This window comes from Lupinus angustifolius, chromosome LG01 (assembly GCF_001865875.1).
Source record: "Lupinus angustifolius cultivar Tanjil chromosome LG01, LupAngTanjil_v1.0, whole genome shotgun sequence".
Lineage (NCBI taxonomy): Eukaryota > Viridiplantae > Streptophyta > Magnoliopsida > Fabales > Fabaceae > Lupinus > Lupinus angustifolius.
In genome coordinates, this window is record NC_032009.1 from 17445832 (window position 1) to 17461634 (window position 15803).

At 32.1% G+C, this 15803-nt stretch overlaps 2 protein-coding genes across 5 annotated transcripts; both read left to right on the forward strand.

The window, feature by feature from the left end:
* LOC109350327 (protease Do-like 9) lies at window positions 3270–5937 on the forward strand. Of its 2 annotated transcripts, none has more exons than XM_019591566.1 (2): window positions 3270–3368; window positions 3835–5937. In XM_019591566.1, exon 2 carries the CDS (start codon window positions 3973–3975, stop codon window positions 5695–5697), a length of 1725 nt encoding a protein of 574 aa, XP_019447111.1. In that variant the 5' UTR covers window positions 3270–3368; window positions 3835–3972; the 3' UTR covers window positions 5698–5937. The 2 variants fall into 2 exon arrangements, with proteins under 2 accessions (XP_019447111.1, XP_019447118.1); XM_019591573.1 differs by having other exon boundaries at window positions 3272–3368; window positions 3849–5937.
* LOC109350342 lies at window positions 10836–14932 on the forward strand. Of its 3 annotated transcripts, none has more exons than XM_019591584.1 (3): window positions 10836–10945; window positions 12597–12981; window positions 13817–14932. In XM_019591584.1, exons 2-3 carry the CDS (start codon window positions 12629–12631, stop codon window positions 14469–14471), a joined length of 1008 nt encoding a protein of 335 aa, XP_019447129.1. In that variant the 5' UTR covers window positions 10836–10945; window positions 12597–12628; the 3' UTR covers window positions 14472–14932. The 3 variants fall into 3 exon arrangements, with proteins under 3 accessions (XP_019447129.1, XP_019447137.1, XP_019447146.1); XM_019591592.1 differs by having other exon boundaries at window positions 10855–10945; window positions 12605–12981; XM_019591601.1 differs by having other exon boundaries at window positions 10858–10945; window positions 12651–12981.

Here is a 15803-nt window from a genome sequence, read left to right on the forward strand (position 1 = left end):
ACGGTGACTGAGTTTATGGCGTGTTTTGAGGCCACAAATCATGCATTGAGGTTGCAAAACTTTACTTCATGGTTTGGCATTATAGACAATATAGCTAGGCCGCTGAAGTTTTATTGTGATAATTCTACAACTGTCTTCTTCTCTAAGAATGACAGATATTCTAGAGGTACCAAGCATATGGATTTAAAGATCTTGTTAGTTAATGAAGAAGTATGGAAAAAGAATGTGTCTACAGAGCATATTTGTACCGATCTAATGGTAGCAGATTCGTTAACTAAGTTATTGTTGCCCAAGATTTACATTGACCATGTAGAAATGATGAGCATTATAGTAAAGTCCTTGTTAATGTGACAGTACATGATGTATATATATGTATAGATGTTTGTTTAACATTGTATAACACATTTGAATTCAATGAAAGTTTCATTTCCGTAATTAAAGCTTAAGTTATCCATATTAAAGAATGTACTTGTATGGTTTTAATGAGATAACTTGGTGAGTTTTCAAAAGGTAAATGAAGACTCAAATTAAAGTTGTTTGAGTTGAGTTAGTTGTGATACATGGGACCATATAATTATTATTTCCATGATTCAACCATTTCAAGTAAGGATGATGATTTGTAAGGTTCAATTAAAGTGCTTGCGCAATTACCGTTATGAATCTTCAAGTCATCACATAGACTAAGTGGGATATTGTTAGATTAATTCTAATTAGCAGTCCATGTTCTTGGAAGTTACTAGTTTTAATGAAATTGTCTAATGTGACAATGGTTGACAATTGATTGGTCAAACTAGTGGGGGTGTTGTTAACTCCCTCACCTCTAACTTCATGGGTAGTTTCCATGATAGTGGACGAGTTATAACTCATCCTAAACCCTTCTATAAACAGAGACACTCATGCATTGGAAACGTCATATCATTCTTTGCTATCTCATGAATAAAAACACAAAGTGAGGATTATAGAAGCACTAGTGGTTGAGTAAGAAAAGTTAGTGTCATATAGATAAGGAAGGAAATTGAATTCCTAATCATCAAGGAATACATAAAGGGGGGGCAAAGATGAGAACAAAAAGTGCATAAATGGAAACACAAATGGAACCAGGTCTTTCTTACTCTATTCTTTTATCAAATGTGAATGTCATAAATTAAGAGGTTCTTATAAACCATTAAAAGATCATAAAAGTTTTTGAAAAGTCTAACATTAATAGCTTTTACGATCTATAATTGATTCTAGAGCTTCAAAAATATGAATCATATAGACACATTCTAAGATGGAACGGAATCCTCTGTCCCAAAATCACCATGTCCTCATATCTCTAGCCAATCGGTATCCTCCAAGTAATATAAAAATATTAATCTGTGTTTTTAAAAAATTATTTTTAATTAAGTGTTATTTTTTTCATTTGATCAGTACATGAATTGAAACAAATGATCTATATTCTTCTAAGATTGAGCATAAAGAAAATTTTCTATATTTTGCTCCAAGAAAATAGTGATTCCATCATATCTAAGGGGGCAGAAACATCCATCTTCACCCATCCATTGAAATTCAGTTCAAACAACTTACAAAAATTGGCACCTAACATAATTTCATATAATCATTTTGGAGTTTCCAACCTCAAAATCTATAAAAAAAACATTCACCTAGCACGATAACGGGAGCACATCTTTTGTCCCCAAAACGTGTATCACCTTGTATATCACTCACTTGTGATTGGTTGAAAAAATATATTTAAGTTAAAATTTTGATAATTTAAATATTTTTATAACCAATCACAAATAGTAGCATATATAATGACACGTTTTTTAGGACAGAATATATCACCCACATGATAATTAATGGAGGAATAGATAATTTGATTAGAACTAAATTGATATTTTTTTTATTTGGATTTGTTACTCACGTCTATTAGTGTAAAACTTCATTAAAGGTTGGTCCATCAGTCTAAGGATTCATGGGATCCCCGATAGATCAAAAGATGAAGAGTTACATTTGATTCATAAGAGTGACGATTGTTGGCGAGTGGATATCTTCTATCCAAAAAATTGTATAATTTTATGTGTCACTAATTGTGATTAATTAGATGTGTATTTAATTATTAAAATTTTAATTTAAATACATTTTTCAACTAAATATAAATTATGAAATGACACACTTTTATGAGACAATAGATATGGTGCTCCCAAGACAAAGAAAACACACAAATGGGAAACCACTCAAAGGGAATGGATGATACAAATCGGAAAACACACAAAAGAAAGTGATTACCCATCATAGAGAGAAAAGGAGGAAGAAAAAATGTATGCATTGACAATATATAAATTTTATACATTATCATCATATCATTCATCACTTATATATTTAATCAAATTAAGAGTGTAAGCAGTTTTGGTTTAAACCGCGAAACAGATGAAACAGAACTGAACCTCGGTTATTTTTTAAGGAACCATTTATGCTTGGTTCAATTCATGGTTTTAGAAATTTAGGAACTGTTGAAACTAAACTGAAACACATATTAAAAAATAGACATTAGAGAAATTTTCAACTAATTTTGTGTAAATTGTAATGTTATATATGTTACTACATTGTTATTATGTTAGTGTTATATATGTTACTATTTATTATATTGTTTTGTATATGTGATACATTCTGTGTTATGATGATTTGTAACATATCTTCTAATTTTTGTGGTATTAGATTTGAAACTAACATATACAATAAATTATTATACATATATTACTATATATGTTACTAATTGTAATTGCAATATTATATATGTTACTAATTGCTATATATGTTACTAAATAGTAATGTAGGTTACTAATCATGAATTGTATTGTTATATATGTTATGAATTGTACTAATGTGTATGTTGTTATGTGTTTTTCCTTAATTAAAGAATTGTTATATATGGTATTAACAAATAATTTCGACTTTCATTTTTTTACTTACAATAATAGTAATGTTTTTCTTTTATGATAACAATATCTCTTGATATATCTTTTAATATTTCAATTGAGGCAAACAAACCGTGAAACCAAACCGCAATTCTTACAATAAAATTTAGGGTTGAGTCAGGTGAACCGAACCATGTCTTCATATTCGTTCGGTCACAGAATCATGCCAAAAACAGAAAAGAAATTTTACATCTCTATTAATAATGATTGACACACTCTTCATCCAAAAATCTAAAGGAGAGGATGATACAATAAATGTATATGAATCTTTTATAATGAAATTCATTTATGTTACATTCAAAAAATGGGTGTTCAGTCTTTATAAATGAAACATTTCAGATTCACACTTTTCTCTCCAAATAGCTTATGCCGTGTGCGTAATTACTCGGTTCTATTGTCAATCTTCTTCAGGTTCGCATATCCGTTTTCTATAATCTCTCATTTTCCCTAATTCTTTAATCCTATTGTATTTTTCCTTCAATTTACTCATTTCTACTATATTCTTCATATTTCGAACGGTTCAATTTCTGTTAACATCTATTGCACCACACTTATGTCATAATTATTCATGTTTTTGCTGTTATTCTTCGCTCAATTTCGGTTCACTTTACTAGTTTGATAAAGAAAAACTTAGAGCTGATGCTTTGTCAATGAACATGATCTATGATAGAGCATTATGGTGTCGTTCGATTCATGTAGCCGACTTCATCTAGTGGGATAAAGGTTGTTGTAGTTTGATTATTGTGTAGTTTGTGCAGATTTGAGTTTTTTTTCCTTTCTTTTTTGATTTGTGAGTGGGAATCTTAATAGTTTTTTTGTTGCATATATGTTTATTAACCTGGTAATGAATTGATTGAAGTGATTTGTGAATGCACAGTTTATCATTTCTAGGATTGGTTGACAAAGAATTACGGATCTAGATTTTATCCTGCATTCAACAAAGCCTTGGATTCGTGGTTCTGACCTCTGAAAACAAACTGTCAAGCACAAAGTTTCCTATTTTAAAAAGGAACATATGGGTGACAAGAGAAAGCGTGGACGAAAACCGAAAGCTGCAACTAATGAAGAAAGCAATTCCCAAGGCTTCATTGCCTCTAAAAATGATGTTGTTTCGATTCCCACTGAGGCCGATGCTAGTGACCCAGATTCTCAGGGGGGTCACTGTAGCCAGCCCAAAAAAATCAAGCGCAAAGAGAAATTGGAACCGGATGCAGAGGTGTTGCCGGAGCACCAAAGCACTCTGCTCGCTGAGCAGAATGGGGATTGTGCACTGACAGGCTCGGGATCGGCTGTGGTACAGCCGTTGATGCTCAAGTGGGAGAACGAGGTCAAGGTGGTGCCATCAATGGATGCAGTGGTTAAGGTTTTCTGTGTGCATACAGAGCCGAATTTCTCACTGCCTTGGCAGAGAAAGAGGCAGTATAGCTCCAGCAGTAGTGGATTTATTGTGGGAAGGCGCAGGGTGTTGACAAATGCGCATTCTGTGGAGCATCATACCCAGGTCAAGCTCAAGAAGCGTGGTTCTGATACCAAATACTTGGCAACAGTGCTGGCCATTGGAACCGAGTGCGATATTGCATTGTTGACAGTGAGCGATGACGAATTCTGGGAGGGAGTTTCACCTGTTGAGTTTGGAGATTTGCCTGCACTTCAAGATTCTGTAACTGTCGTGGGCTATCCAATTGGAGGTGACACAATCTCTGTGACTAGTGGTGTTGTTTCACGCATGGAGATACTCTCTTATGTTCATGGTTCAACCGAACTTCTGGGACTGCAGATAGACGCTGCAATAAATTCTGGGAATTCTGGTGGACCTGCATTCAATGATAAGGGAAAATGTGTTGGAATTGCATTTCAGTCTCTTAAGCATGAAGATGCGGAGAATATAGGATATGTAATACCCACTCCTGTCATCGAACATTTTATCAAAGATTATGAAAAGAATGGGGCATATACAGGATTTCCGGTTCTTGGAGTTGAGTGGCAGAAGATGGAAAATCCTGATCTCCGTATGTCAATAGGCATGGCACCTGATCAGAAAGGTGTGCGTATTAGAAGAATTGAACCCACAGCGCCAGAATCTAATGTTCTGAAGCCATCTGATGTAATTCTTAGCTTTGATGGAGTCAATATTGCCAATGATGGAACAGTTCCGTTCAGGCATGGGGAGCGCATTGGTTTCAGTTACCTTGTCTCTCAGAAATACACTGGGGATAGAGCTCTCGTAAAGGTTCTCCGTAATTCAGAGATACTTAAATTTAACATAAAACTTGCAACTCATAAGCGGCTTATTCCAGCACACATAAAAGGCAGGCCTCCTTCGTACTACATTGTTGCTGGATTTGTTTTTACTGCCGTCTCTGTTCCCTATCTTCGATCTGAGTATGGTAAGGAATATGAATTTGATGCTCCGGTCAAGATTCTGGAAAAACATCTACACGCTATGGCGCAGTCCGTTGACGAACAGCTTGTTGTCATTTCTCAGGTTCTAGTGTCTGATATTAATATTGGATACGAGGAAATAGTTAACACTCAGGTTCTTGCTTTCAATGGTAAACATGTGAAGAATCTGAAGGACTTAGCGAGCATGGTTGAGAACTGTAAAGATGAGTATATGAAATTTGATCTGGAATACCAACAGATAGTGGTGCTAAAGACCGGTGCTGCAAAGTCGTCAACCTTAGATATCCTCAGAACACATTGTATACCTTCTGCAATGTCTGATGACCTGAAAGCATAGAAACTTTTGGCGAAACGGTATTCAAATTACTCCTAGTTGCTTCCATTTTTTCAAATGGTAGTTCTAGTTCACATTCCCTATCAGATTGCATTACAATAGGATCTGCATTCGTTTATATACACACATGTTAAAGATATTGATAATGGTTGGTTTATAATAAAAAAGTTATCCTGCTTTCATCATAGACAGTTGGTTGATGAAAATGACAATGGGGTGTGGTGCTTAAATAGAAAGTTCTTCTCACGTCCACATGCTTAGCTTATTTTTCTTAATCTCATGAGTTGTGCTAGTAAGAAGCGTAGGAATTTATAAAATTTTAATAGGATCCGATCGGTCAAAAACATGAAATTAGCAATACCATTATTAGCATTGACATTATTAATCATGAATTATTAGTATTATTACATGTGTAGATAGTAATAGATTCGTATCAAAGATATTCCACCCCCTTATATTTCAAAGAAAAAGAACATATTGGAGGAGACCCTTGTTTAAGAAGGTTGTTTTTCTTTATTTGAGTGCAGTTGTATGTGAAGTAAAGTGGTTTTCTTTTATACATTTATTCTTTTTGCTTTAGATTATCATAACTCCGATCAATGCCTTAATCGTGTTGATCAAAGGTCGAAAAATCATGAATAACTTTATCATCTGCTTCCGCAGTAGAGAGGTAAAGAAACCTAGATGGATCTCTGAATCTTTATTATGGACTTCAGAATGGAATTTCTTTACTATGACTTCATATGTCTTCAGAAGGCTCTGTTTTTCTTGAATTCCTGCACCTAAACGAGAATCCTGTGGAGACATGCACAATGGTTTTGGGTTGAACAAGCTTTGTATCTGCAGTAGGTTGCATAGCTGATGCTCAGTCAGGTAGTAGGGATGACAATGCGTACTCGGTCATATAGGTACCCACAGAAAATACCCGCAACAGTTTGAAAATCTAGATAGTTTATCATTGAAGTATTCATCTACAGCTTCTAATAACATTTTGGCAAGTTATTGTTTTCTCCAAGTCACTTCAACCAATTCATTCTTCTACGTAGCTTCTTAGACTGGGAGTACATCTTTTGTTTCGCAATTTGTATCCTTCCATATGTTATAAACTGTGTTTGGTCAGAAAAATATTTAATAATAAATTTTGAATTTAAATATTTTTTTCTCAACCAATTACAGTTCATCATACATATATAAATTGTATGACAACATATATGCTCTGTGATAGACTTACCACTATCTAAAACTACATCTGATCCTCTCTCTTTCATAGTATGCCCAAAACTGAAATTTCTAATTGCTCTTTGACTTACAGTAAAAAGAAAATCTAGATAGTTAATATTTTTATCCTCTTCGTATATTAACCTTATATAAACATTTTCATGTAAATATTACCCTTTATTAATTACTAACTATCGTCATGTAAATATTAACTAATAAATATAGAACTTATACTAAAGTAAGTGAAAGTATTTAGTTTTAGTAATAACTTTCCTTGTAGTCAACCAAACCAAATGGGATTAAGGGATTAAGGTTTGATTATAATTGTAATAATAATAACTTTCCTTTTCTTTTATTACTTAACATTGCTCCAGGAAGAAATCTGTTAACTCGTTTATTTTTTCTTTCTTATTCCGAAATATCTGAACTAAAGAATATATATTTTAATACAAGTAAAAAATTCTATTTTTTTCTTCGTAAAAAAAAGATAAGCTCAACTCTTTTTTCGGTTTGGTTCATCGAAGTGCCAGAGAATGGGTTTTTTTTAATGAAAGAAAAGGGTAATAAGGCAAGAGGAGAGAAAAATATTATCCCATGTTTGGTTTGGTTAAAGAGAAAGAGGATAAGAAGATAATCATTATTTCTCCTCTCATTGTTTGATTAGAGGGAAAAGGAAAAAATGCTTTAGTAGTTTTCCCTCCCAGCGTAAAAAAAACTCACCTTTTTTTTTAGACAAAACAAAAATATAATAGAATGAATTTTGACATTATTATTTATAAGTTTAATTAAAATTTCTTCCCTTATTATCCTTTCTATTGGTAGGGGTGGCAATATGGGCCCGCCCGACCCGCCTTTGTCCTGTCAGAATATGGGCTGGCTCGGTCCGACCCTTATTGTTAAAATGACTCAAAATATCAGTCTGACCCATATTTGGCAGGGCTGTCATGCCGGCGGGCTGGCCCGCTTTGTTTTTTTTTTTCAAAAAACACATTAAAGCTTTTAAACAAGAATAAATAATTCAAACAATTCATAAATGTCTTTAAAAACAAAAAATCACAAACAAAAGACACAATCTCATGATAACATATTGCATCAGTACAAAACTTGTAAATTCTAAACAATAAACCACCATAGTCTTAAACTTTTAGACTCCTAGTTCACAATAGAGCTTATAACTCCTAAGTTTTAAAAATTGTATAAGAATCAAAACTATCATATTATAAATCAATCACAATAAAGTATATATTACCCAATTTAACTTGAATTCGACTATATTAAAAATATAAATTGAAACTCAGTCGAATTCAATTAATTTTTCAAAATGAATCAAAATCAGTAGTTCTATTTGAGTTTCCATTTTTCTATTTTAATTAATTAAATATTTAAATTTGATTCAAACACCCCTAATTGTTAGTGAAACTCTATCTTTATCTGATAACAAGTACAATAATTGGATAAGAGTGAAAATAATAGATAAGTACATAATGAGACATTAAATGTTCATTTTACAAAGACAAATAAGAATTATATGCTTAAATATCCAAACATAAGTTAAAATTATAAAAGTTTAATCTTAATTGCAATGAGCAACATGATAGACAAATAAACTTTAATCTTAATGTTGGCCCGCTAGGCCAGCCCGACCCGATCCTCCATGCCCGTCTAAAAAACGGGCTTCCAAAACGGGTTGAATACGGGCTTTTGGGCTAAAACCCCCAGCTCGGCCCGCTAAAAACACATATCCGAACGGGCTGGCCTGGCGGGCCAAGCCCATTTTGCCATCCCTATATATTGGTCCCACAAACCATACATAGCGTTTGTCATCATCACCATTCACTAGTTATTATTTACTAGAGGTGTCAAAACGGGCTACCCGGACGAGTTTGGGATAGCCAACATCGGATTCGGGTTAAACTGGACCAGACTAAAATGTCCGGATACAATTTATATATATCAAATTGTAGTCCAAACTCGCCTTATGCGGGTTGCGGGTTATGGCGGTCCGACTCGCATAAACTAAAAAATATTTTTTATAATTTTTAACATATTTAATCTATTTAATAAAATATATATCATTTGATATTAACATGTAATTTTTTTAACACATTTGTTATGTCAAATACAACCAAACTTATAGATCTAATGCCTTGTATTTGAGTTAAAACGTGATGTCAAGTCCACATGTATGATTTTTAACATAACTATTTTATTAAATCTCTCATTCCTAACACAATATAATTTGTAACTTCACTTCAATATATAAACATTTGGATACTATTAAAATATTATCTTTTTTATGTTCATTATCAACATTTTCATTGTGAACTATTATATTAAATTTGGTTGTGTTGAGTTCTTTATGGTAAACAATTATGTTGTCTTTTAGTTTTGTTGTAAACATTATTTTCTTTATTATATTTTTGTTGTAAAAGTTAAATTTAATTAAATACACAATTAATAAAGGAAAATTGAATCTATATTGTTTAATATCTTCTCATATGATTTGATACATTATTTTGTTATTGAGCTTAAAAGGATAATCCATAAAATAGGAAAAATAATACAATGCTTAACTTTATAACATTATTGTAATTTATAAATATTTATATTTAGATATTACTCTGTTTTTTATTCAAAGTTCATAACACAATATTTATTATAAGTTGTTTTTAAGTTTTTCACCTAATGCTTATTATCAAGCCAAAAGTCCCAAAAAAAAGATTAAAACAAATAAGGAAAACAGGTAGTCTGAGTCCGCCCGACCCAAGCCTGGATTTAAAATAGTCCAGTCGAGTCTGACTAAAAAGCCCAGATTCTATAAAAAGTACCTAATATGATACACAAGCCATATAAATTTACAGGCTTTGCCAGACCCACCCGTTGTGATACCTCTACTACTTACTACCCCTTCTAGTGATATTGTTAATTAAATATAATACATGAAAATAAAATAGTAAGAATATAAAATAAAAGTGAAGTTTCTACCAAAAAAATAATAATGAATTTTTTAAGATCTATACATTAATAATATTAAAAATTATATTATAATTATGTCATTCATCATTCATATATGTTAATCGAAAAAGAATCATTTCTGATAAGAAACAAGTTATTACTTTTATTTTTATTTTTAAGATAAAATTATCATCACATTTTATTTAAAGGGTAACATCAAGCAATCATTTTTATTTTATACCTTCTTCTCTAATACCTAAAAAGTATCCTCCTATTTATTAATTATCATTCACTTTTAATATACATTAATAAATTCATAGATGTGCTAAGCACATAAAAAACTTTAGATGGGAATAAATATTAAACTTCAAATGTGATTACCAATGTTGTTTTAAATAATATATGTTTGATTCCCTTTAAGTAACGTCTCGAGTTTGAGTTTTGTGGATGAAAATATATGTTTGGAAAGTTAGCCTCATATACCTATGGATGTTTCGAGCTCGGACGAGATTGACTTCAGTGCGATGATACATGTAGAAAACAAAAAACTTCAAATATGATTATTACATCATACTAGTGGTGGAGGATTATTGGTATCGTTAGTCATTCAAGTTTGAAAAACTTTCAACAATATGTCGTTAATCATATATTGTTTTATCAAATTATTCGTTTTATCTTAACTATTGTAATTCAACTAACATAAATATCATTTTCAACAACAAAAACAACCAAATAAAATTAAGTAAAAAGATAAAATTATTGCAAAGGACATAATGATTAATATTAAAAAATAAATAACTAAATTTTTTAGTTATAATATAATAATGTATGTTTCTTTATATTTTTCGCTACTAAATTCAACCCCACATGATACAATAATGATAAATTATGAAGGAGACATTGGTTTGTTGTAAAATTATTGAATCACGTGAGCCACATATTACTAAAACATAAAATATGAAAGTGATAGATTATATTTCATAGCATCATTGTCGTTTCACTAGTGTTTTTGGAAGTTCCTTCTTCCACTTTCTCTCTCTCCATTCCACGTCCTTAGCGATAGATCTACTCTCCAAAGGTATGAATCTGCTTCGTTTCTCTGTGATTCATTCTCGTTATGCAATAACCTCTCCCCTTTTTCATTTATTTGCTAATTGCTTCCACAATATAGAAATTGATTGCTTAAGTATTTGATTTAAATTGATGTTTTTATAATTCTATCTAACATATATGGAATTCTTAAATGGAATCTTTGAATTGATGGAGTGAAGTGGAATAGAAGGTAATGATAAGGGGGATTTGGAATATAGAGTGCTTATTTGGTTCATGTTAGTATACAAGAACTTAAACAAAGTGTTTCTCTTTGGAAGAGGTTAAGAAAATGAGAAAGAAAAAAAAAAAAAAATGTATGCACGGACAACGTAGAAGTTTTATAGACTTATGTTACTTCATCATCATTCGCCATTCATTTTCAATCATTACTGATTGGTATAAATCTTTACATTGTGCATAATTATTACACTCTATGAAAATAGCTTATAAGTGTGTTTTAGCTTATTTCAACAAGGTTATGGACATAAACTAAAATAGCTATAGGAATGTAATGAGCTTTCATGTGATTACCATTTTTTGAATAAGTGCTTAATTAAGCTTGCTTGCTTTTTTTGGCATTTCTTTCTATTTTCGGCTTTGTGTTTTTAGTTCTTGAGGATTTTTTATCCTTCATCTATGTATTATGCTCTTCTCTCTCCCTATATATATATATATATATTCTTTTATATATAAAAAGTGGCCTAGTGCATGAGACACTCATGTAGTAGGTGTAGGTAGGGATGATAGATATATGCAGTCTTATTCTTATAAACGAAGAGACTATTTGTGAGATTTGAAACCATGATCTTTAGGTCACAAGGCAAACAACCTTATCGTTGTGCTGAAGCTCGTGCACTAGATGAGGTCTACTGCACTGGCCGCCCTTTTTTTCTTTTATAAATAAAAAAGTTGCTTCCTAAAAGTGCAGTCTTTTTTTCCATTGTTTATGAAACAAGGATGGAATGGAATGGAACCCAGTAACTTCGTTTTATTCAATCCCAATTTGGTGGTATGAGTTATGTTAGAATACATGAAATATCTCACATCTTATATTACCTCTTGGAGAATATTTAGAGGATATATCGTATTATCATAACTGTATCTTAGACTGGTTTAGAAGATCTTCTAGAATTGAGAATACTTTATCTTATATTTTATGATTTGTTTCCTTATTTAATTCGGAGACTAATATTAGTATAAATAGGGGGTAGTGTATATCCTTTGTATCATATTACATCTATCATCCATAGTAGTATTAATACAATTTACTATTTTGAGCATTTATTTTTCTCTTTCTATACCTAAACCAAAGTCATTTCCTAGATGCACATGCCCTTTTTTGGATTGTTTATAAAAAGAGAGGATGGAATGGAATAAAACCAATACCTTTCTTTTATTGAACCATAATTTGGGGTATGAGATAGAATGAAATTTAAACAATTTATTATTCACTCCATTGAGTCCATTCCACTTCATTATGTTATAAAATATCCATACGATTTTTATGATAACTTTGTTCACTTCCATTCCACCCATCATTAAATATCCAAACATAGCCTTTATTTTATTGTCCTGTTTAGGATAGCTTTAAATCTATTAGCAATAATCTGTTTTCTAAGTTTCCATTTGTCTGCTGGATTCACAGGCTGAGACTAAGCTGTAGTTATAGATGATGGCACTTTCAGGCTCAGCATTGCAGGCTATGTCGAAGGGTGTAGTGATAACACTACCTGTTCTAGTTCTCTCTGCTTCAGTGGCTGCTTTTTTTATGTTCTTCCTGCTGTCCTCTCTCTCGTCTTGCTCATGCCCTCGACCTTCAGACACCCCTATATCCGGCACAAGTAGCACTGGTCTTGGTGTGTCTGAGTCTAGCCTTGGTAATATTCCTTTGTCAACAAGGAAAGAGGATGTAGAGTGGGTGATAGATCAAATCCATGCAAATGGGCTTCATATGCATGATAATGTGCTTCGTAAGGGTATTAACCCCCGCACCAGGGCTCAACAGCTTGAGGATCTTAGACAGTAAGGCCATTCCTCTCGATATGGTTTGTCCACTTCTGTGTGTATTACCAGTATTTAACCTCATTTGTTATGTAAACGTTTACAGAATGACAATTCTGAGAATTGTGGCATTTCTAGTTTGCAATATTGTTTGTGGCAGAGAGAGAACTTTGAGGGAGGTGTGAGGATTGGTTCAAAACAAGACAGTATAAACTCCAACATGCGAAAATAAATTAACTGGATGAATGGTAGGGTAGCATTGAGAATGTGCAGGAGTTTTCTAAAACTGCGAAAAGATGCAAAAAATTGAGTGGAAATAGGATTTCCTATAAACTTTCGCACTTCTGACTATTTTTTTGGTCTCTCCAATATTTGTTTGCATGATGCTATGCTTGAAACTGAAGTTTGCTTTATGTCAATCTTTATGTAAAAATGGGATTTATATATTCTCTTCAGAACCTTCACAATGGTACTTTTTTAATTCTCGTTTTATAATGTCTGAAGTTTCCCCTAATTCTGATCCTTGCAGTACTGATATGTGATTTGTTTCTTTTTGTTAGCTTGAAGCACACTTCTATCATATTGAATGGACTATTGAATTGTTAGCTTCATGTTTTTGAATTATGATGTCCATTTTACATGAGAACTCTTGTTACCTGTCCATTTCCATCATGTCCGTGTCTCTTTTGATATCTTTAAGATTCCAAATAAAGGATCCCAATGTTTGCATGTAGCCACTTAGGATATACATTATATATATTGAAGCAATGTTTCAAATTCTAATTTCATTTTGTTTGAGCATGATGCATGAAAAACCTTTTGGTTATTTGATTAGCATTTCTTGTTCTAATTGTAGATTTAAGGGCATATCACACTATGATGGACCTGAATCAAATAACCACACAGCCTTACCGTGCCCCGGTGGACTCCTAGTTGAAGAGCACCATAGCAACTATGGTGAACCTTGGGCAGGTGGAAGAGATGTGTTTGAGTTTCTTGCTCAATCCACTCAACTCAGACCCGACTCGCAGGTCCTGGAGATAGGTTGTGGCACTCTTCGAGTTGGTTTGCATTTCATTCGCTATTTAACTCCTGGACATTTCCATTGTCTTGAAAGGGATGAGCTCTCATTGATGGCCGCATTTAGATATGAGCTTCCGGCCCAAGGCCTCTTAAATAAACGACCTTTGATAGTTAAGGGGGATGACATGGATTTCAGTAAGTTTGGTTCTGGCATAATGTATGATTTGATTTATGCCAGTGCCGTATTTCTTCATATGCCCGATAAGCTCGTGTGGACAGGAATGGAAAGATTGGCATCGAAATTGAAGCCGTATGATGGACGAATCTTTGTATCACATAATATAAAGTTTTGTTCACGGTTGGGAGGAGAGGAATGCACAAAGAGGCTTATGAGCTTGGGGCTTGAGTATATTGGGAAGAAAACACATGACAGTTTGCTATTCAATCATTATGAGATATGGTTTGAATTTAGACGGGTAACGGCTTAAATGTCTTGATTGATTTTAGAACAAAGCATGAGAAATATTTCTAAACGGTCCCAAGGCGCAAAATATGCTTTTGCTCGTTACTATAAATCTTCAGCAAACTCGATAAGATTCTTGCTTGGAGTCCAAAGAGATGGCAGTTTTTGTACTTGGAGGTTCATCAGGTCATGCCATAAATCTGTATCCACCTTTTGATGCTTCTAAAAGAGTAGTAGGAGTCTGACTCAAGAAAGGTATGGAGATTTGTTGTTATTTTTGTGGTGTTAAGATAAAAATGATAGCTTAATATTGTTTCTATGTAGATTCTGATTTGATAGCTGTATTTAGAAGTCCTTATTTTGCAACTGATTATTGTTTGATATAACATGTGTAATATTGTGATACTTTTACAAACTTGTCTATTTTTTGTGATTTATATGTTGTAACAAAAGCATTTTGCTGAATCTACCAAAATTCCTTCCATTTATTTGAGGGGAAATGGGTCAAGAACTTATTTTACATGGCTCACGAAGCTAAGGCTATGTTTGGTTCTATAGAAAAGGAGATGAAAAAAAAAAAGAGTGGAAAATGTCATTTTCATCATTTGGTTCCAACTTAAAGTAGGAGGGAAAGAAAAGATATGCATACCAAAAAAACTTTTCTCCCCTATTTTGGAAAGAAAATTGATAAAGGAAAGAAAACCATAGAAAATTACAAATTTGTCCTTACATCATGAATAAATTGAAAGAACCATATTCTAGGTGAAAATATACATAATGTAGTGAACTTCTTTGTGTATATTCATTTATATGTGAAATTGGTTTATTTAATTTTAATTTAATTACTTATAAACCCAGAAATAAATAGTAATTGTATATGCTCAATAAAAATATTGGCGAAAAATCATAATTTATTAAAATCACATATAAAATGATTAATAATAAATAAATTATAAATAGAAAATGTAAATGTGCAAAAATGAGATGATTAGAAATATAAAAATAGTTATCAAATATGAATTATGATTTTTTTAGATACATTAGTGGGAAGAAATATATGATATTAATGATTTTGATTGAATTTTATAAACAAAAATGATTATATTAAACTTTATAATTTACATGTTAGTTAAAAAATAATAATTAATATTATCACAAAAAAATTATTTATGTAGTTTATAACGACAAAATCTAGTTTTTAAATATTAGACATGCTACATAATTTTTTTATATAAAACTAATGAGGGTATTTATGTCATTTTATATACATATTTTCTTTCTTCTTACTTTTCTTTCATTTTCAATCATACCAAACAATAAAATTATTGCATCTCATTTTCTACTATTTTTCTTTTCT

Excerpts from the sequence above, each read along its gene's own strand:
- LOC109350327 (XM_019591566.1), top strand. The coding sequence starts at position 3,973 with ATGGGTGACAAGAGAAAGCGTGGACGAAAACCGAAAGCTGCAACTAAT.
- LOC109350342 (XM_019591584.1), top strand. The coding sequence starts at position 12,629 with ATGATGGCACTTTCAGGCTCAGCATTGCAGGCTATGTCGAAGGGTGTA. Across the intron at positions 12,982-13,816 it reads CAGCTTGAGGATCTTAGACA|ATTTAAGGGCATATCACACT; the intron begins GTAAGGCCATTC and ends TTCTAATTGTAG.